Genomic DNA, 21,992 nt, shown 5'->3' on the forward strand with positions numbered 1-21,992 from the left:
AAAATGATCTTCAATCCATGTATTAGATTAGTCCAAATAACCGAGTTAAATCCTATTTTTGAGTGCTTTCGAGGTCAAATACGGATTCTTCTTGGATTTGACTACGATATAAGGATAAAGTTAAAAGTTTTGTATCTGAACCAATGCATGGTGAATGATATCTTTTCGCCTTTTTTTGGATGATATTGATCATTCCTAATCCTGAGTTCCATTACAGAATTAAAATTTAAATTTTAATATTCCCAAAGATAATTAAATATTTTGCAAAACTATATATACTTAAATATATTTTTTTAATCAAAACAGATACATTCAAGGCACAAAAAGTTATGGGCTTCCACTTCAACCCGGTAATATGGAGCTTACTACTTTGTTGATGCCGATTGGGCATCAGATACGACTAACCGCAAATCGGTTACTGGCTTCTGTTCTTATCTTGGTCCAACACTTATCTCTTGGTGTGTTAAAAAGCAAGTCACTGTTGCCAAGTCTTCGACCGAGGCGGAATATCGAGCACTCTCCTCTACTACCTCCGACATTCTATGGTTACGTCACTTACTTGATGATCTATCCTTGCCACAAACATCTCCTACAAGAGTCTATTGTGATAACACTTCGGCGATTGCCTTAGCTCATAATCCTGTTTTTCATGCTCGCACGAAGCATATTGAGATAGATTATCACTTTATCAGTCAGCACATTCAACAAGGAGCTATCTCTATTCTACATGTCAACTCCCAGGATCAGTTGGCTGATATTCTAACTAAACCATTACCACCTCTCAGATTTTCTCTTTTAAGAGACAAACTTACCATTTGCTCCTCAAATGATAAGTTTGAAGGGGACTGTTAGAATATATTGCAAGAGCACTTTAGTTATGCTACTCAACCAATCATGTTTAGTTAAGGTTGCACCTTCTCTGTTTCGATCAGACTGGGTTGTACCAGTCCAGGCGGCTTTTGCAGCCTCTGTCCCCTTTGGCTTCTTTATATTGAAGCCTTTACTGTGTTGCTGTCAAGGAAGAAAGCTAATACAATTTTACAAAGCCATTTCCTTCTTTCTATTTTCTATGCCTTCTTTTATTGCAGGTTGATTTCAGACACTTGCCATGAAGCATAGGACTAAAGCCATCTCCAATCGAAAAACTCATTTTTCACTCCAAAATACAGTAATATTCCAAAATGCAGTAACTCATCTCCAACCGAACTCTATTTTCTAACATCTAAGAAAGAATATGTTGTATATATTCTTAATCCATTTTCTGACACTCTTTTTTTTACCCAAAAGTGCGACGCCAATATTGATGTCGCTCTGTTCACTCCCAGAATTACGTGTGATATATGACGTTCGATTGAAGCTTTTGGTGGACGACATTCAAGTGGTTCGAGTTCCGTTGCAGATGGTCTAAGGCCATCAACTTGGTATTCTATAATTCAAACTAATTTGAACTAATTTGTAGTAAATTCAATCATATTTAAAGCTACTTCATAATATTTAAACTTTCATGACTATGATTCAATACCTTCAAATAGATATGAAAGTTGACCGAACAAATCTATGCCTAATTGATAAATTGAATCATATTTAATTTTTTTTTTATCGAACTATCAAATTCATGCATCATATTAAAATTATAATTGATAAGATAATTTATTTTATAATCCCAACAATATGTTTAAAATACATTATCTTAGTAACTTTTGCTAGTCTTTGCCTATAATATTATTTTTATCTTTCCATAAGTCCATCAATTTTTCACCAGAAAATTGTAGAGGTTTTCTTTGTTACAATTTTCCACTGCTATCTATAAATTTTTTTCAGCATAAAAATTTCTTGAAATCAACATAAAAGCTGCCCCAAATGAAGTTTAAGTCTTCATTTGGTACGACTTTTTAACTGCTTTCTAAAATAGTTTTTAATGTAAATTTTTTTTAGTTTAAAAAATTTTTGTACTAAAAAGCTGCTTTAGAAAACAGTAAAAAAGCTGATTCAAACGAAGTCTAAGACTTTGTTTGAGACAAGTTTTGACAATTATTTATTTGTTAATTTTAAAAAGTTTATGTAAAATTTTATTGTAAAAAAGTAGTAAAAAAGCTATTTCAAATGAAGCTAATTATTTTTTGGGGACAGTTTTCTTATTAATTTATAAAATAATTTTCTAGTATAAAAATTTTAAATTAAAAAAAATTGTATTAAAAAATTGTTCCATAAAATATAATACTGTTGACATAAACCTTTTCAGTTATAATCCTAACTATCACTATTATGACATAATCATTATTTGTAAATTAAGTAATTAGGCAGCTAAATTACGGAAATGATCTTCTGATCTACACGCAAGCAGGTTACGTGTCGTTCAAACGCTCAAAATCGCGACCTGGCTTGACTTTTATAATTATTTTTGTGCCATTTAATCTTCCTTTGGTACTAATTTAACGATTAAGTTTAAGACAACCTTATCATTTGAATGTCAATGCGTAGAAACGTACTTGGTGATACAGATCAACTAACACAATCTTCTACGTCTTGACGGGTCGATCAATGACCCGCATTTCGGCACACGTGTTTAACGGTTGATCTGTTTATATATATTTTTCCTTTGATTTGCATGACATCAATATCTTATGAGATTTTATTTTCTTTATTTATTAAGATTATGTTCTTGGAGGATTTACATTAGGGGACTGTTTGGTAGCACCAAAGATTTGATTTAAGTAGGATTTCGCAAATCCTCTAAATCTGGATTTTGGAAATCCTGAGGAGCCTAAATTTTGAAAACTGTTTGGCAACATTCATAATAGATCATATTAAATCCCGTGTGGCTGTTTGACTATAGAGCGGATTTAACGAGCGGACTCTTCCTCTCGAGCCAACGGATTTCATAAATCCGGCAAAAACCGGTATTTCGGAAATCTGGGCTTTAGCACATAAATGCGGAATTTTCCATCTACGGCGGCTTTCATTTGCAGTGAGATTTGGTTTTGCATTTTAGGCCGTTTGGCTGGATTTCGTTCAAATCCGGCCTAAATCCTACTACCAAACAGCCCCTATGGGTTTAAGCGAGTTGAGTAGATCTTGAATCACTTCTAATTTGAGATTGATTAATTAATTAAGTTTGAAGTCGAGTTTAATTTTACAAGTTCGAGCCAACTCCCAAGCCAATTTGCTTACAACTAAAAAGAGAAAATTATTATTATTCAACTAATTATTATAAAACTTTTTATTAAAAGAATAAGAATTTAGAACATAAATCATAAAGAATCATTTGATATAAAAATGAGATATATTATTTTAAATACATTAAATAGCTTTATACCTAAATCCTAAATTTTAATATTTTTTTAAAAAAAGTTACCTCACGAGCTAACGAGTCGAGTCAAAATTGATTATATCTTGACTCATTAGCTTATCAAGCTTGACTCACAAGTCATTTATCGAGCCGAACTCCAGCGAGCTCATAAGTTCACTTGACTCACACTCACTCCTAATATATGTGTGTATAATGTATATATACCATTGAATTTTTATATATTTAATCTAACATTAAAATTTTCATATTTGCTTTTTATATAGGGATGGAACTATGGTGGCTCAATTCTTGCTGAAAAATGACCAAATTAATATTTTACTTTCATTGTATTAATTAATCAATTAAAATAAAAGATCATAATATTCACATTATTTGTCTAGTTATACATAAATTATTGTAGAGAAAGTAACATTTTAAAAATATTGTTCAAAGCAATTTTTTATATAAAAATTTTTAAAAGCAACCAAAAAGTAGTTGCTAAATAGAAATCGTGTTTGATGTTCGAAAAATAAATCAGTAAGAAAGGTCGCCCAAACGAAACTCTATTCTTGGAGCTTGAACCTCAACATAAAATTGAAGAAAACTTGAAGATCTGTAGAATTCTAAAGATCCAACCGCTAATAGAAGCTGACAATCACCGCCGACAACAATTGGTGTCCTACCACAGTTGCCCGACTACTATCTCCCAAGCATCATCATTCAATCAACATTGCTTTTATACAAATTCTTGACTATCGTCAACCAACCATCATTGCTCGACATTGTTAACAATATTGATGCATGCTGTCACTTATAAATTTGATGTATGCCGTCAACAATAGTATTGACACCTACCAACTTCATTGCACATTTTTGTCAACATTGTTGATGTATTTTATCACCTATATAGCTAATATATGCCATCAGCGAAAATATTGATGATCATCATTGTCAACAATATCAACACACATGAACACCTATAATGTTAATGAACATCGTCAACACTAATTTTGACTTCCATTATGGAATCCATCTTTCATAATTCATATCTATTAAATTATATGAACGCATACCTCAATTACTAGGAAGGACATTAGTTGAAACATATGACATTCACTAATAAAATCATTTAAATTAGGCCATATCTCATAATTTTTTCTCTTTTTGAAAATTTCTTATAAAATTTTTATATTTCTTGTAATCTTTTTTTATCTATGTGTACTTGATCTTTATATAAAGCTAAGGCACTAACCTCCATCTTTTCCTCTTTCTTCTATTATAAATATTTTAGTATATAATAATTTGGCACTGTATGTGAAGAATATTCATATTAAACTAAAACACTTCATCAATGAGTGACAACCAAATTCTCAATTAAGGATAATATAATCTAACTTTTTTTTTTGCACTTTAGACCCAATTAAAGCAAACTCACATATACATCACATTCACAAGCTTCAGACCCAATTCAAAATTGCCCTATATTTTATCCATATTTACGTAGCATGTCATTCCAAAAAATCTATAAATAGGCTTTCATTTTAAATTGACCTTCTTGTTGGGTATATTTATCCGCTTGTGGACATATATTTCTATAATCCAAATTAAAAAAACTTAAGTCATGTTGTTGGGTATAGGCTATCCCTCTATGAATGCTTGGTCTTTGTACTCTCCCTCTTCTTCAGCATTGAAGAAAATGAAGATCTTTATATCTCTTGCTACATAGTAGATTTTACAATTAGGTCATACCCTGTGGTTTTTTCCCTTTCTTGTTTTTTCTCATAAAAAATTATCTTGTCTTATTACTTTTATCTGTACATGCTAAATTTTTGTACATCACTAAGACATTAAACATACTCTACCCATGCAAAATTTTTAGCACACAACGGTAACATATGAGTGAATTGCTGGAGAAAGGGACCATATTAGGTTTGGAATGTGGAGATATGTTGATGGATGAACGAAAAGAGGTATTATGTGGAAGTTACACTCAATGAAGAAGCTTTGTTCGTTGGATGTTAGCATCACAAGCATTTTTTGTGCCCATGATTTGATACCTTAGTCGATTTGTCCCACTCGAGGTGATGAGCTTTGCCAAAATGCCTAATTGTTTGAATAAGGCATGGTAGAAATTGCTTGCAAAGGGAGATCGATGATCATGTGATTGGGTGTAATGAATGTGATTGCCACTGAAGAGGTAGAGATTGTGGTGGTAATATGGTAAAATGAGCATGTTTTGTCAACCGATAAATGATCACCATAATGTATAGTGGAATTGCTGTTTGACAGTGGAAGGTGATTGATGATGTTCATTGTCAACTTTGCCCTTACAGCTTTTGTAATTGGTAATAATAGTTGAAGTAAGCCAGTGGGGAGCAAGGGGATTTGAACTTCTTAAATTTGTAAGTGACACAAAATTGGATATGGTTGTAAATGTGATGCTAGAGATGATATCGTTAGTTTTGTGTGGAGTATGATAGTGTCGATCAATCGAGTTGTACTGTCAACTTAAACTTCAATTTTGTCGGTTGAGCTCAATGTGGAGCTTAGTGGGGGGTCGCAGGGGGTTAGCGTGTCCTTTGCTTTGGGGTTTGAGGGCGAAGCCTCAAAATAATTTGTTTTTATCTATACAGCGTCGCAGTGTTGTACAACCCCTTAGAGATAAGGAGCACAACATCGTAACTTGATGAACTCAACGTCATAGTGCTCGTCACGATGCTGCGAGACAGAGAAGTCTGCGCCAAGGCTCTCTGCAGGTACAGTGATACGAGTGATCAAGCTGAGTAATTTTTATTTTCTTATTTCACTTGAAGTGCCGCATCCATTAGAGTAATAGAAGTGCGTCTCTTTGTTTGTTGGGAGGGTAGAACAATGTGGGAAGTGAAAAGAGATAACGAGAGAGTGTGAGAAGAGAGATATGTATAATTTATATCATTTTCATAATGGTTTTACTAGTGCGATGTAGCAATGTAGTTTTATCCCGATTTCAAATTTTTCTACGTTAACTCAAACATGGCGTTCATTTTCGTCGCTCTCTTTTATTTGTTTATGCATTTTGCGTTGAGTGGTTTTATTCCCAACAATAAAGTGGCCAGTGAAAATGCTCCTTCGTGGCGTTACTGTGTCTTGTGTAGTCCTATATAGCTGTCAATTACACCAACATGGTAGTGGCTTAAGTGATTACTTTTGATTGGCAAATTATTACGTCCGATGTCCGGATTTGTCCGGACACCAATCCAGATGCGCCACATCATCAAAATACACCGGGTCCCAGTGTATTTGAGTGACGTGGCGCATCTGGATTGGATGTCCGGACGTCCGGTCACCGGACGTAATAATTCGCCCTTTTGATTGGGGGAGTACTTCGTAGGGATTTTGATGCAACCATTCTTTTGTATTGGATCATCTGCTAGCACATGATTTGAAAAGTTTTTTGTCTTGTTGCTACTTCCGTCCATTTTGTTTGTCAAGCCGAGCTTTGTATTCAATGGTGAAGTTGCAGCACAATTATTTGACTGAAAAGTTGAAGTTGTTTGATGCTTTTTGGGCGAGGAGAGAATCTAATAGATATTAGTGATATTTAGTCATCGCTTTACGTAACTTAGGTTTTGTTTGGGATGACTTTCTTAATGCTTTTTAAAAAGGGTTTTTAGAACAAAAATTTAATTTTTTATAGTAGATAACTACTTTAAGAAGCAGTAAGAAAACCGCCCCAAATGAAACTTTAAAACTTGCTATCGTTGTTCCTAGATGATGTCAAATGCCACTACTCATGAAGGATCTACATTTAATATAAACGGTCTTTTGAATTTGGAAGCCATTGTATCTTTGAGAGCTATAAAATGTCTGTTATAGCGGTGTAAGTGAGTCAAGCCAGTGAACGGGCTCGAGTTCGGTTCGATAAATAGATTGATAGTTGAACTTGATGAACCAACAAGCCAAATTTAAGCGAGTCTCTACTCAATTCGTTTGCTCAAGAGCCAACCCATTTAAAAAATATTAATATAAAATATATTAGAATTTTGGAGTATAATTATAAAGCTATTATTATAAACATATATATATATAACTTTTTTATATCAAGTAATTCTTTTTTTATAATATTATAATTTCTCATTTTACTTATAATTTTCTTATAATAGTTGTTTGAATCATAATATTTTCTCTTTTATTATATATAAGTCAACTCGTGAGTCAATTCAAACTCGTTGAATTAAGCTCAATTCTGAGCTCGAACTCAATGAATTAATCGAGCTCAAGCTCATATTAAGAGTGACTCGAGCTCAGCTCGATTCATTTACACCTCTAATCCGTTCAGCAACCGCTATTTGGTGGAAGAAATCACATTATAACATGAAAGGCAATGGAACAACAATACTTTAAAAGCGACAAACGAATTTGTTGTAAGGGCTGAGAAACTGCTGAGTGCTTCTAAGTACATAGCAATGGCCAATTAATGGTGCAGTTGATTTTGTTGTGGCTGGGTTGAAAAACCATGTAGCCAATATTCCACCTGCACTTCTCCCATCAAACATTTGAAATGTTTTAGGTGAAATAAGTTCTCTTATGGACAACTGAAAATATATCAAAATGATTAGAGTGATTACTAATGGAGTCGCTAATGATGATACTTTCATTTGATAAAACTATTTTAAATGGTTCCAAATATTATTTAAGAATTTTATTCATAGCATTATGGAGAAAAGAGGAAACATTCGTTGAACCGAATGACATCACCATGAGGTCATAATGGCTATCATGTGTTTGATATCTTGTTTTGTGAAGTTCATATATACTCTATCATGTGAATAGAAGTTTCAATAATTTGACGTGATCTAAAAATTCGACTCAAACCTGACATGAAAATTTTGGGTTACGGTCAACCTAAACCCGAAATGAGTCGGGTTCGGATTCAACAAATCGACCCGTTTCAAAAATCGGGTCAATTTTGTGTTTTCGTGTCAAACACAAAATTGACCCGTTCTTAACCTGAAAACCCATTTTGACCCGGAAACTCGAGATTGACCCGTTTTGACCCGAAAATCAGATATTAACCCATTTTTTACCCGAAAAATAGCAATTTTTGGACGGTGTCGAGTCATTCGGGTCGTGTTGAGTTGACCCAAACCCCAAGCGGGTCAGGTTCGGGTTCGAAAAATCGATCTGTTTGTAAAAACGGGTTTGGTTCAGGTTGACACGAATAGTGTCGGCTCAGTACTGTGTTCGACCCGAACCCGACCCGTTACCCAAAATTGATACCCCTACATGTGAACTTGGTGATGCACCTTGTAGTTTCAATTTTGGATAGATCTTGCTCCATATAATTCATCAAGCATTTCATCTATTGGGGATGTGAATCTAGCTATAAGGAGTTGTCTCATGATTTAAGGCCTATTAACCATTACAAAAATGCTAAATGTCATCCTTCTTTTTTACTAGAAGAGCTCTCGATAATAAATGAGCTATTGATTGGATGAATTACACTACTATGTAGAAATTTTGTAACCAATTTCTCAATTATTATTTTCTTGAAGTGTGGGTAACAATAAGCTTGAGCATTGGTATGAGTGTTGGATTTGAGATAATGTGGTGATCATTATTGTGTTATGGGGTAGGCAAGTAGGTTCTTTAAAAATGTTCTTGTCTTTGTTAAAAATAACATACAAATGCAAATCTATAGATTGCAAAAGTGTAGAAGTAGGTGATATTGCTACATGGCTTATTGTGAGCTATAAGCGGGATGCTATGGATCCAAGGGTGTCAAATTTTGATATGACCCGAAACACGACCCGAAAAAAAACGGGTTAGGATTAACCCGGACCCGAAACGGGTCGGGTTCGAGTTCAACAAATCAACCCGTTTTAAAAAACGGGTCGGGTTCGCGTTGACCCAGCAACTCGAAAATGACCCGTAATTGACACGAAAACTCCTATTTGACTTGGAAACCCGAGATTGACCCTTTTTTTACCCGATTTTGACTCAAAAATTGAAGATTAACCCGATTTTGACCCGAAAACTAGCAATTTTAAGTGAACTTCGGGTCATTCGTGTCGGGTCGGGTTGACCCGGACCCGAATCGAGTCGGGTCGGGTCCGGAAACTTGACCCGTTTTTAAAAATGGGTCGAGTTCGAGTTGACCCGAATAGTGCAGGGTCAGTTACGGGTTCAACCCGAACCCGTCCCGTTGACCCAAGTTGACACCCCTATACGGATCCTTTTGTGCTCAATTTCAATTGTTGGCCATACTTTGAATGATAGTGTTTCTATGATACATAATTTCAAAAACTCCACGAGTAGTATTAGCCCTTCGAGTAAATCATTATTCCAATGATTAAAAATTATGAAAAATAAGGGAACAAATATAATAGAGAAACAAGAGAAGGACTTAAAAAAAAAAAAAAAAAAAAAAAAAAAAAAAAAACAAAAAAAACAAAAAACAAGAGGACTTGAAATTTTTTCATTGCCTTTTAAAAAGTGAATACACCATAATATATTCCTAATTCTAAATAATAGTAAATCAAACTAAGCTATCATATGGTGATGTGTCCCATATCTCCTAACCACCTCAAAACAACTAATCTAGTTGTATTAAAATACCTAATCATAGAGTACCAACCAACTTAAATTTAAGTATAACTCATATATATTCACCCTAGCATGCACCCCTTCAATCCCCCAAGTTGGAGATAGTCTTTGAACCAAGCAGGAGCCTTATTGACTGTCCGATCTTGTACTTCCATTGATGTCATTATGGATTTGCCATGTATAACATTCATATAATTGGGTCTCTTAAATAAAGTTCAGAACTATGTAATATAATAAAATTCACATCCTATTCTATCAATCTAACCACCAACATCTACCAAATAATCTAATTATCTAATTTAGACAATATTATACGAATCAAATCAGATGACCTACAAAATTAAAATAATTAAAATTAGATTTAAAGGAATAATATAGAGATATAAAAGTATATTTTTATTACTAATATTCCTCATTTGAAATATGCATTTGTAATCTTATTTTACAACAAATTTATCAAGTTTTTTAAAATTATAAGGATTCGGAGTCGCGAGGCAGCTCAAGCTCGACTCGTTTATGGGCTCGTGAGCCAAGCTTATCGAGCTCACTAGTCGAGCTAGAGCTCAAACTCGATCTGGTTTAGTAAACAGCTTGGGTTTGAGCTCGTGAGCTGGCTCAAATAATTATTAATATTTTCTTAATAATTTATTTTATTAATTAGATTTAAATATTAAAAAAAAGAACAACTAACGTTTTATTTAAATGCCAAACCTTGCATTTTTTTTTTCTAAATCCAACCCAAATTTTTTAAAAAATCCTACTTAAGTTTTAAAAATTATGCTAAATTTTAAAAATCTCGCCTAAGTTTAAAAAATCATGCCTATGGCTCACGAGCCGGCTCGAGCTCATTTACAGTGAGACGAGCTCGAGTTCGATCTCGCTTTCGAACTGACAGGCAGAGCTCGATAAAGCCTAAGATAGACTCGACTCGACTCGTTTACGCCCTGTACTTGGGGATTATTCTGTGCAAACGTCAAACACAGCCGTCCTGAGACTAATCAAAATGCGCCACATGTCATCGATACCGAACAATATCGAGCCACAATACCGAATAACACTAAGCTAGATACCGAGCAAAAAGATGATATGACATATTATTATTGATCTTCTGATGACGATCGGCATCCGCACATCTAATCGCACCTTTTAATAATTCTTTTATTTTTTAAGGGAAATATTCCACGTTGCATAGAGTGACAGTGGGTGCGGTGACCAACAAGAACCTACTCTGGGCCCCACCACACTTTGGCCCTTACTTGTCCATTCCAGCGTGTCAACCAATTATAAGTGGGCCACGAAGAAGTTGGGTAATTATTTGGGTTAAATCAAATCGTACTCGCCGGTCCACGCCAGTTTCCATCTACTCGTGGAAGGTAACGGACGAGGAGATAAGATTTTTAATTTCCTACCCCGCCTCTCCCGCCCCTGCCATTAATTTCTATTTATTTATTTCCGAATAATTTCTTCCTGCCTCGGCGATCGTAAACAGAGGTTCTTCCGAAGAGAAAAAGACAAATCGAAGAACAGTAGATGTTGCTTCTGGTAATAATCCCGATACCTTCTCTGCTGCCTTCCACAGTTGTGGAGATGAATGATGGCATTAAATGCTGCTTAAGCGAGTGAAACCCGGCATGAAGTACTAGCTGGATGCGTTTCGTCGATTTCTTCTCGATTTGATATAATAAGTGATTTTCTTTTTCTCCACTATTTGCCGTTTTCCAGATATCGGCAATCATCGTTTGGATATAGTCCGTAGGATCTTTTCTTCTCCGTGCTGAAGTATGCAAAAATCTGCAGAAATGACGAAAGTAAAAGAAAGGTATTCGCGTTTTAATTTAACTGAGGTAGCGTGAGCTTGCGGACTTCTCTTTCTTGATTGTGGAATTTTCTTTTGAAGGCAAAGGTTTGAAGATTGAGGGTATGAGGTTTTGCACTCTGGAATCTCCACGTAGCTGTTGTTCGCGGTGAAAGAACGATCTAGGGCTGGAGATGATTGTTCGGATTTGGTTCTCCGGTATTCTCCTGCTCTGGTTTGCTCTTAGCTCTGTTGGATTCACAGAGCCTGTGGATGACAAGCGAGCGCTACTCGAATTCCAATCAAAGATCGGTCATGGATTCGCGCTTAATTGGAAGGAGGAAACCTCCATGTGCGAGAACTGGAAGGGAGTGATATGTGATCTGGAACGTTCTCGCGTCGTCGAGCTTCGGCTTCCCGGGATCGGATTCGATGGAGAAATCCCTCCCAATACCCTCAGCCGCCTCTCCGCTCTGCACATCCTTAGTCTCCGATCCAACGGCCTCACCGGCCCCTTCCCCTCTGCTTTGTACAACCTCAGTGCCTTAACGGAGATTCACCTCCAGCTCAATAACTTATCTGGCCCCCTGCCTTTGGATTTCTTTGAGTGGAAGAATCTTACGGTGTTGGATCTTTCCTATAATAGCTTCAATGGGAGCATCCCTCCTTCCATCAGCAATCTCACTCAACTCACGGCTTTAAACCTCTCAAACAACTCCCTGTCTGGTCATATTCCTGATCTCCTGCTCCCAAATCTTCTATTTTTCAATATCTCTAACAATCATATCAATGGTAGCATACCCGTGTCCCTTCGGAGGTTTCCGGATTCGTCATTCTATGGGAACGAAATTCACCCCGTTGCTCCAGCATCATCTTCCCCCTTCCCATCGCAGTTGACTCCTGATGTTTCAAGAAGGAAGATTAGTGAATCGGCGCTTCTTGGAATCATAATTGGTTGTTCTTCCGCGGTGTTTGTGGTTGTGGCCATCGTTCTTGTGATTTGTTATTCTCGAAATATAGATGGGACTACTGTGACCATGGGGAAGGAATCTAAGGGCGATGTGTCACCGGAAAAGACTGGTGGAGGAAATTCTGATGAGTGCAAGCAGCTCGTGTTCTTTGATGGCACTTCCTCTGCGTTTGATTTGGAGGATTTGTTGAAGGCATCAGCTGAGGTGCTTGGGAAGGGGACTTATGGGACGGTGTATAAGGCAGTTTTGGAGGATGCTACAACTGTGGTGGTGAAGAGGCTGAAGGATGTTGCAGTTACAAAGAGGGAGCTTGAACAATTAATGGAGGTGGTTGGGAGGATCCGTCACGAGAATGTTGTGGATTTGAAGGCTTATTATTACTCAAAGGATGAGAAGCTTGTTGTCTATGAGTACTATAGCCAGGGGAGCGTTTACTCTATGCTTCATGGTATGACTCTTTCTACTCTTGTCGGTTACAATTTTCTATCTCTACTGGGTTGATAAAATTACAAGCATTTTGCGCTGAAAGATGCTACAAAGAGTAAAGCTAATATGAAATAGTCATTCATAAACAAATTTAGTAGATAGATTAATTGTGTTATCTATATTTTATATTTAATCATTTTCATAGGTTAAAAAATTGTAATAAAGGATACTAACATACTGTTTTAGCTATATCTGGAATGGGTTTAACGTCATTATCTGTCAATGTGTGGTAGTTGGTTCAAATCCCTCTTTTTGGCTGGTGTCTTCTTCATTGATATTGTTGCCCCTTAATATATACCCACAAGAATACACGTGCATAAGATGGACATTCTTAGAATTAATTTGAATAAAATGAGAGCTTTCAATGAAACAGAATTTCTAATAAAGAAATAATTAATTTTTTAATCCATGCTAACAACAATTTAAATTAATATTATAATAATTATGGGCTAGAAAATTTGCAGTTATAGAGTAAGAGAGTTTATATAGTTTTATACGAAAATCCAATATACAAACAAATAAATAAGAACACATGTGACATTAGAGTTTTAATGTAGAAAATCTGAAAAGGGGAAAACCACTTGCCTAACCCAGTGGAATGATTTCATTATATGAGTTTGGTTACAAAGATTTGCTTCTCCCTTAACTTGAACATGACAAAATTATAAGATTTGAGAAATTGTCAGAAAATGTAACAGTCCATTTAGACGTTTGTGGTTGAGCGGCAACAGCTTAACAATATTAGTCGGATGGCAACAATCTGACGATGGCATTAGTGTCTTAGTTCGACGGTGGCGGTTGGTTGGTTAAGGTTTAACAATGGCTCTCGCCCGACGAAGGTTTGACAGCTGGGTTGGGCAATAGTTTGACGTTAGTCCAATAGTGATGGTAGGGTGGTAGTCTGAAAGAGGCAACTAGGTGATGGTTCGATGATGGTGGTCGAGCGACAAAGGCCCACCAAAAGCAATCTCCTGTGAAGTTTTGGTAGACACAATTCAACAGTTGTTCGATGGAGACGGTTATATGGTGGTCTAGAGGTGGCAGGGCAAAGGCTCTATGGTGACGGTAAGGTGGTGGTCGACAGGCAAAGGCTCGATGAGGGTGGTCAGTTGGTGAAGGTCCACAAGAGGCAATTCTCAGTGGAGCTCTGAGATTTCTCATGCCTTTGACCTCTCTTAAATCTCTTGCATAAGTTTCCTTTTATGTAGAGTGGGGGCATATTTATAATTTTTTTTAGAGTGATATGCCACGCAAGTGCGAAGAAAATTCGAAATTCCATCATATGACCCATGTTGATTTCCTTTATCATAAAACATTCATTCAGGATTTAAGTGCCTTAATGTTGTCGAAATTGACTAATATTGGGCTCATTGGATTCGTCTCATCATGACGCTTGATTTGACTAATAGCTTGCCACATTTAGAGGTCATTTGGTCCCCAAATTAGAGTTTGGATGGTTATGGATTCAGTTTATATTTGCATTTAGATTTGTGCTTAATCAAGTTTTTTTTTTTTACTAAGATTTGTACTTAATCAATAATATCGAGTTCGATTGATAACTGTCAATGTACATAAATTTTTTATTATTATGAATAAAGCAATTGCATTAAAGAGAACTGTAGCCTTCTACATCTTTGATCTTCCATCTCAAAAAATATTTTTTTTTTGTATTAATTAGCATATCACACTAAAATAACCAAGTGTCGAAAAGATCTCTATAATAAAGTGATTTTAAGAGCGTAACATATTGAAGTGGTTGCCGAGAAGTTTTTTTAATCAATAGTTTTAGGTTCACGCAAATCTAATACACCAAAATAATAATCCTTCTGTCAGAAGCTATAACAGGAATATGGTCTACTTGTTTCTTATTATATCACATGTGAACTGCATTTGCAACAATTCCTCTTGGATTTCCCAAAAATTAAAAACAATTCCTCTTGGATTGATTTTAATTGAATTTCTCATACAATTCAATTTTTTTTCCACTAGTGCCCCTAATCTTATAGGGTTAAGGAGGCTCATTTTATTGGAGTGCAAAAGTTTATTTCTTGCATGATTTATATGTACTAAATGATGTATATGTCAGGCTAGCTCTTGAGCCGACAATGGACTCAATAATCTATAAGTTTCTTCATGAGAAGTGCCCATAATGTTTCCTTCAATAAAATTTGAAATGCATTAAAAATAGGCATACATAATGAGTTATCAATTTGTGCAACTAAAAAATTTACAATATTTAGGGAAATCAGCTGGTATTAAGTTCAAATGATGAAACCCAATCATGAACATATGCAACCCCCCTTAAAACTACTAGTGCCTTCCTAAAAATAATCTTGAGAGTCACATTCTCAATCACGCTACCCCATCATAAAGTATTGAAAATATTGACTGTTTGAGTTTGTGACATGAATTTTGTTGGGTTTTATCGAAAAGCTTACGATACGATATATTTGGTGCAATTTAATGATAAGAATTTTTGGAAATCTGTGGTGGTGGCAAAGAGGGGACCAATCCTACAGCCTGTGACTTATAGCAATAGCGGTGGTACTCCTGCGGGTACAAACCTTTATAATGCTTGCATGCATATTCAATTATTCATATAAATGAAATTAGGATTTTATGGTTATGTTGTGTGTGAGCCGTCACTCTCTTCTTATACGAATTCATCGACATATTGAATTATTTTCCTTTGTGCATTTTTTTTTTTAATTTGAGCTTTTGTTGACTATTTTTTAATATTATTGTTATGTTAACTTTGGACAAAGCTGAGAGGCAAATAACTCTTGATCATATTTTCCTTTGAGGTGATGAGATGCAATATAAATTGAGCAGTGCCATTAGTACAATTAAGAATAAATTGCAATAGGATAAGAAGCGGTGGCATCCCTAGCTACCTTAACAATAGGTGAAGATAATGATCATAATCATGTAGTCCACAATAATACTCCTTCACTTTTCACATGAAACTCTCTAGCAATAGTGTCAAAAGTGGGTTCTGGAAGGGGCGTTTATGTCAGTAATAACGTCAATAAGGGATGCATTAGCTACACCGATGGTAGCGGGGATAGCGAGAGACCTCAAACCGAAGGATGCTATTTTTCTTTCTCCCCACCCTTTGATTTTCTAGGGATTTAGAAATGAAGGGCAGATGCCATGGTGAAGCAAGTGAGAGGAGCAAAGAGGGGAGATGGCAGACAACAATGTGAGAGACTTAAAAGGAGAGGGAGGGGACAAATGCTTCTCAGAATAATTTGATTCTCCCACAACCAACGTTGATGATAATTAAGAGTTTGAATAAATGAATTATCTGCTTCTCCCCTAGTTGACAGCAAATAACAACAACATTAAGGGCTGTGATGAATTAAGGATAATCGAAGGTTATAACATATATTTGAAATTAAGGTTTAGAATTTTGTTTTGGTGAAATACAAAACTACCTTTCCATAGTGGTATAGATCTAACAAAACTACCTTTCCATAGTAGTATAGATCTAAATATAATATTCATTCATAGCAATGACATTTTACTAATTCTATGGGTACAAGATTAGCTACAAATTAATCTATGGTAGTTAGGTAATATTTGGAAACTTTGGAGCGTATTGCATACAATTTGATAGCGGAGAGCGATATGAGACTTCAAGGAGAGGGATTGGACAGATATTTCTCAGAATAATTTGATTCTCCCACAACCAATGATGTTGTTGATCAAGAGTTTGAATAAATGAATTCTCCGCTTCTTCTCCAGCTAATAGCAAAATATGATATTAATGTTTTTCTAACATATAATACATGTGATGTGAGGGTTATATATGTTTTTTTTGTATTTTTTTGTTCCTTTAGTCAGTATTATTTAATTTTTTTCATATTTATGTCATTGTTCTTCGTGGAATAATGGCTTTTTGTTGTATGTTATTATTCTTATTTATCATTTTATAATTTATTATATGTAATAAAATGTTTGTTATTGTGGACATGCTTGTTATTTTCTTAATATTTTGAGGTTTATAGAGGTTGTTTGGTTTTCTAATAAGGAATGCAAAGTATTTCAAATGCCGGGGATTTCAAAATTTGGGTGTCTGATTTGATGAAAAAATAATACATTGTAAAATTTTATTGAATTCTTTTTTCACTCATAATTCATTTTTGATATATTAGAAACTTGCTCAGTTTAGGGAAAGTTTTTTTTCACCGCAAGCTGACTGTGTTGTCGTCGCCTGTTGCCTTCCATTGGCCACAACTGCAGCCACCAGTGCAACCATTGGCCGCCACCATTTCCTTCGTCTCCATCGGCACCATCAACGCTTGTTGGCGCAACCTGCTCGCCACCATATTCATTCGACTTTATATTATATTCATTTTCTTATAAAAAAAAAAACACAAGTTTTACACTCATCCAAAGAATTTTAAACATTTCAAATACACTAATTCCTTTTACTCTATATTCTTTTTACTCTGCATTATTTTTTAGCAAATCAAATATCCCCTAAAATAATTGTAAATACTATAAACACAATTTTATGTTTTATTTGAACATTGCTTGGCTATGGAATAAAGAAATGGATTTCTTTTGGCACCCTCTGTCTTACTACTACCTTTAAGTTTATTCTTATTTGTAACTCAGGACAATATTTTAACCTATCTTATAATCATACAGATTTCCCCTAAGATTTGCTTTGAAATTCCATGGAAGTACTATCAAAATTTTATAAATCTTACCACCTCATCATATTCCTCCTGCACCTGCAGGAAGGCGAAATGAAGGCTGGACGGCACTAGACTGGGAAAGCAGGCTGCAGATAGCCCTCGGAGCCGCAAGAGGAATATCACACATCCATCAGGAGCACGGCGGCAAGCTCGTCCATGGAAACATAAAATCTACCAACATCTTCCTCAACAACCGCAACTACGGCTGCATATCCGACCTCGGTCTCGCCGCCATAGTAAGCCCCACAATCCCTCAATCGCCTCGCATCGCCGGATACCGCGCTCCCGAGCTTCTCGATGTGAGAAAAGCCTCGCAAGCCTCTGATGTCTATAGCTTCGGAGTTCTCATTCTCGAGCTCCTCACCGGCAAGTCTCCAATCCAAATAACCGCTAGCGGTGGCGAGATGCTTCACCTTGTCCGATGGGTTCAATCTGTGGTTCGAGAGGAGTGGACGGCGGAGGTGTTCGATCCGCGGCTGATGAGATATCCTAACATAGAGGAAGAGTTGGTCGAGATGCTCCAGATTGCCATGGCTTGCGTTGCAAAGATGCCTGAACAGAGGCCAAACATGGCCGAGGTTGCGAGAATGATCGAGTATGTGAGAAAGTTTGATAGCAGCAATCGGCCATCGCTGGAAGTAAGGTCAGAAGAATCCAAGAGCTTGACGCCTACACTGCTACAGACTACTCCAGACTTAGAATCCCCTATGCAGTGAGAGATCTCATCTTGGTAAGGGATTTTTACATACGTAACATCTAAAACTATTGAAAATACATATTTAACACCTAAACTTCTATATTTATTTATATACCATCTTAAACTTTGATTTTTACAATTCTAACATTCTGTTCGTCAAAAATCACTATGAGCGACTGTCTTCCCTGTCAATGACATACTTTCACTGTGAATACAAGTATCTCATAGAGAAAGGAGGATTTTAGGTGGTATATTGATAAATATAGAAGTTTAAGTGTTAAATATGTATTTTCAATAGTTTTAGATGTTATGTATGTAAAAATTCCAATGAAGTATTGTGAAATATTGTGATTTGTTTCAGCATTCTTGTTTGTGCCCTGCTGGTAGAAAGAGTGGCAAGAGCTTTCAATAAATCTGGCCAGTTTTGAACTGATTGATCTCATGCTGGTCAGGGTGGCAAGTAGCATTTATCCTCTGAAATGTCTTAGAAGTTACGCGTTAGGGTTTGTTTGGGATAGATTTTTTAATACTTTATAAAACAACTTTTTATTATAAAAATTAAAATTTTTGTGCTAAAAAGTTGCTCCAAGAAGCAATGAAAAACCCGTCTCAAATGAAGTCCTTAGTTTCATTGTTGATAGTTGATATTATGGTGCCGAGCAAACCCCTATTGATGGTAATTTAGCTCGTTGCTATGGTCAAATGAGCGATAAGAATTCAAATAGAAGAACGTAACCAAAGTTCTGTTTTCCAAGGGATTGGATACTGGCCTGAAATTGTCTTCTTCTATGAGGTTATGGACTATTCTTCTCATTTTATGAAATAATATATTGTTGATTGCGATCTATTACGTTAATTAAGCAGTAGGTTGAGTTTTATTAATTTTCGTAATGATTTCATTAATTATTTAATGTGAAACAAATGAGGATGATTTGAAGATATATATAGTACTATTATAATTTAGATTTATGATCATAAGTAAATTGAGTTAAAAATAATTTATTTTTTTTTATTTAATAATTGGATGTTTATAAAAATGTTTTAATGCCCTGCATAAGTTAATTAAATAAATTTGAACTTATTGAGTAATTTGTCTGCCTATTCACTAAGGTTTCGTTTGTGACAAATTTTTTATTCTATTTTATAGTACTTTTTCAATGCAAAATTTTTTTAAAAGCAACAAAAAAATTGTGATTAAAAGCATTAAAAGCCTAAAGCTTAGTTTGACATAATTTTCTTTATTAATTTTTACAACGGGTTTTTAGCACAATTTTTTTAAAGCAATGACAAAAAAGGGATCAAAAGTTTTTCCAAACAAAGCCTAAGCTGAAGGAAATATTGCAAATTTGTCCTAAGAGCTTATTGTATGCGCTAGCCGGATTTCCTTCTTTATAAAATATATATTTTCATTTGATGTCATATGTCTTCCCTGTTCATAAATTTAATTTATAATCTAGATATGAGTGACTTGCTCATCCAGCTCTCCCAGCTCCTTAAATCTTAAATGAGGAATCACAGTAAGAAACATTTATTACATTCGGAATATGTGCCATAGCTCCACATGCGAATCATGGGAGCTCGCAGCTATGTACTCGCTATGCATTGAGAAATTGAGTTTTGTAACGGAGAAGTCAATATTAACATCTAAAACTATTGAAAATACATATTTAACACTTAAACTTCTATATTTACTTATATATCATCTTAAACTTTGATTTTTACAATTCTAACGTTCTGTTCGTCAAAAATCACTATGAGCGACTGTCTTCCCTGTCAATGACATACTTTTACTGTGAATACAAGTATCTCATAGAGAAAGGAGGATTTTAGGTGGTATATTGATAAATATAGAAGTTTAAGTGTTAAATATGTATTTTCAATAGTTTTAGATGTTATGTATGTAAAAATTCCAATGAAGTATTGTGAAATATTGTGATTTGTTTCAGCATTCTTGTTTGTGCCCTGCTGGTAGAAAGAGTGGCAAGAGCTTTCAATAAATCTGGCCAGTTTTGAACTGATTGATCTCATGCTGGTCAGGGTGGCAAGTAGCATTTATCCTCTGAAATGTCTTAGAAGTTACGCGTTAGGGTTTGTTTGGGATAGATTTTTTACTACTTTATAAATCAGCTTTTTATTATAAAAATTAAAATTTTTGTGCTAAAAAGTTGCTCCAAGAAGCAATGAAAAACCCGTCTCAAATGAAGTCCTTAGTTTCATTGTTGATAGTTGATATTATGGTGCCGAGCAAACCCCTATTGATGGTAATTTAGCTCGTTGCTATGGTCAAATGAGCGATAAGAGTTCAAATAGAGGAACGTAACCAAAGTTCTCTTTTCTAAGGGATTGGACACTGGCCTGAAATTGTCTTCTTCTATGAGGTTATAGACTATTCTTCTCATTTTATAAAATTATATAGTGTTGATTGCGATCTATTACGTTAATTAAGCAGTAGATTGAGTTTTATTAATTTTCGTGATAATTTAATTAATTATTTAATGTGAAACAAATGAGGATGATTTGAAGATATATATAGTATTATAATTTAGATTTATGATCATAAATAAATTGAGTTAAAAATTATTTAATTTTTTATTTAATAATTAAATGTTTATAAAAGGCCAAATTTTGAAAACGAGCATGTTTCATGGCACTTTTATCGGAAGCATCGCGTTTAAAAAAAATTTGAAAACGAGCCAATACGCCAAACTGTTCGGCATATGCATTGAATGTGCGGTATGGATTGGCGCATTCAAAGAATGCGCCGAACTTATAGGCGCATTCTTTGAATGCGCCTACAGGTTACGCGTATTTTAAGAAATGTGCGCAAACATGTCGCGCATTCTGCGCTCGAATCCTACGAAATACGCTCAAACCCTTTCGGCGCATTCTTTGAATGCGCCATTCAATAGCGCGCATTCAATGTATGCGCCGAAGAATTTGGCGTATTGGCTCGTTTTTAAATTTTTTTTTAAACACGCTGCTTCCTATGAATGTGCCAAGAAACATGCTCCTTCTCAAAATTTGGCCTTTATAAAAATGTTTAAATGGCCTGCATAAGTTAATTAAATAAATTTGAACTTATTGAGTAATTTGTCGAACACTCGATTCATTTTGTAATAGTGGGTGAAATGGTTGACAATTTATTTGTGTTGATCCTATGCAGTTCAAATTTTAAGTTGGAGAATGCCAATTGATTGGTCATCCTTGAATCATACGTCCTTACTTTGATTTGTCTGCCTATTCACTAAGGTTTCGTTTGTGACAAATTTTTTATCATTTTTTAAAGTACTTTTTCAATGCAATTTTTTTTTTAAAAACAACAAAAAAATTGTGATTAAAAGCATTTGATGTCCTATGTCTTCCCTGTTCATAAATTTAATTTATAATCTAGATATGAGTGACTTGCTCATCGGGCTCTCCCAACTCAAATCTTAAATGAGGAATCACAGTAAGAAACATTTAT

General features: G+C 35.1%; 1 protein-coding gene across 3 annotated transcripts; it reads left to right on the forward strand.

Moving 5' to 3' along the window:
* The first annotated feature begins 10,962 nt into the window (after positions 1-10,962).
* On the forward strand, positions 10,963-19,002 carry LOC110100669 (probable inactive receptor kinase At4g23740). 3 transcript variants are annotated; one of them, XM_020828274.2, is made up of 4 exons: positions 10,964-11,416; positions 11,597-11,693; positions 11,772-13,088; positions 17,875-19,002. In XM_020828274.2, exons 3-4 carry the CDS (start codon positions 11,864-11,866, stop codon positions 18,546-18,548), a joined length of 1,899 nt encoding a protein of 632 aa, XP_020683933.2. In that variant the 5' UTR covers positions 10,964-11,416; positions 11,597-11,693; positions 11,772-11,863; the 3' UTR covers positions 18,549-19,002. The 3 variants fall into 3 exon arrangements, with proteins under 3 accessions (XP_020683932.2, XP_020683933.2, XP_020683931.2); XM_020828272.2 differs by having other exon boundaries at positions 10,964-11,693; XM_020828273.2 differs by having other exon boundaries at positions 10,963-13,088.
* Positions 19,003-21,992: the final 2,990 nt, after the last annotated feature.

This window comes from Dendrobium catenatum, unplaced genomic scaffold (assembly GCF_001605985.2).
Source record: "Dendrobium catenatum unplaced genomic scaffold, ASM160598v2 fragScaff_scaffold_1275, whole genome shotgun sequence".
In the NCBI taxonomy this organism is placed as follows: domain Eukaryota; kingdom Viridiplantae; phylum Streptophyta; class Magnoliopsida; order Asparagales; family Orchidaceae; genus Dendrobium; species Dendrobium catenatum.

Coding starts and splice junctions, on each gene's coding strand:
- LOC110100669 (XM_020828273.2), top strand. CDS start 11,864: ATGATTGTTCGGATTTGGTTCTCCGGTATTCTCCTGCTCTGGTTTGCT. Junction 13,089..17,874: donor CGTTTACTCTATGCTTCATG/GTATGACTCTTT, acceptor CTGCACCTGCAG/GAAGGCGAAATGAAGGCTGG.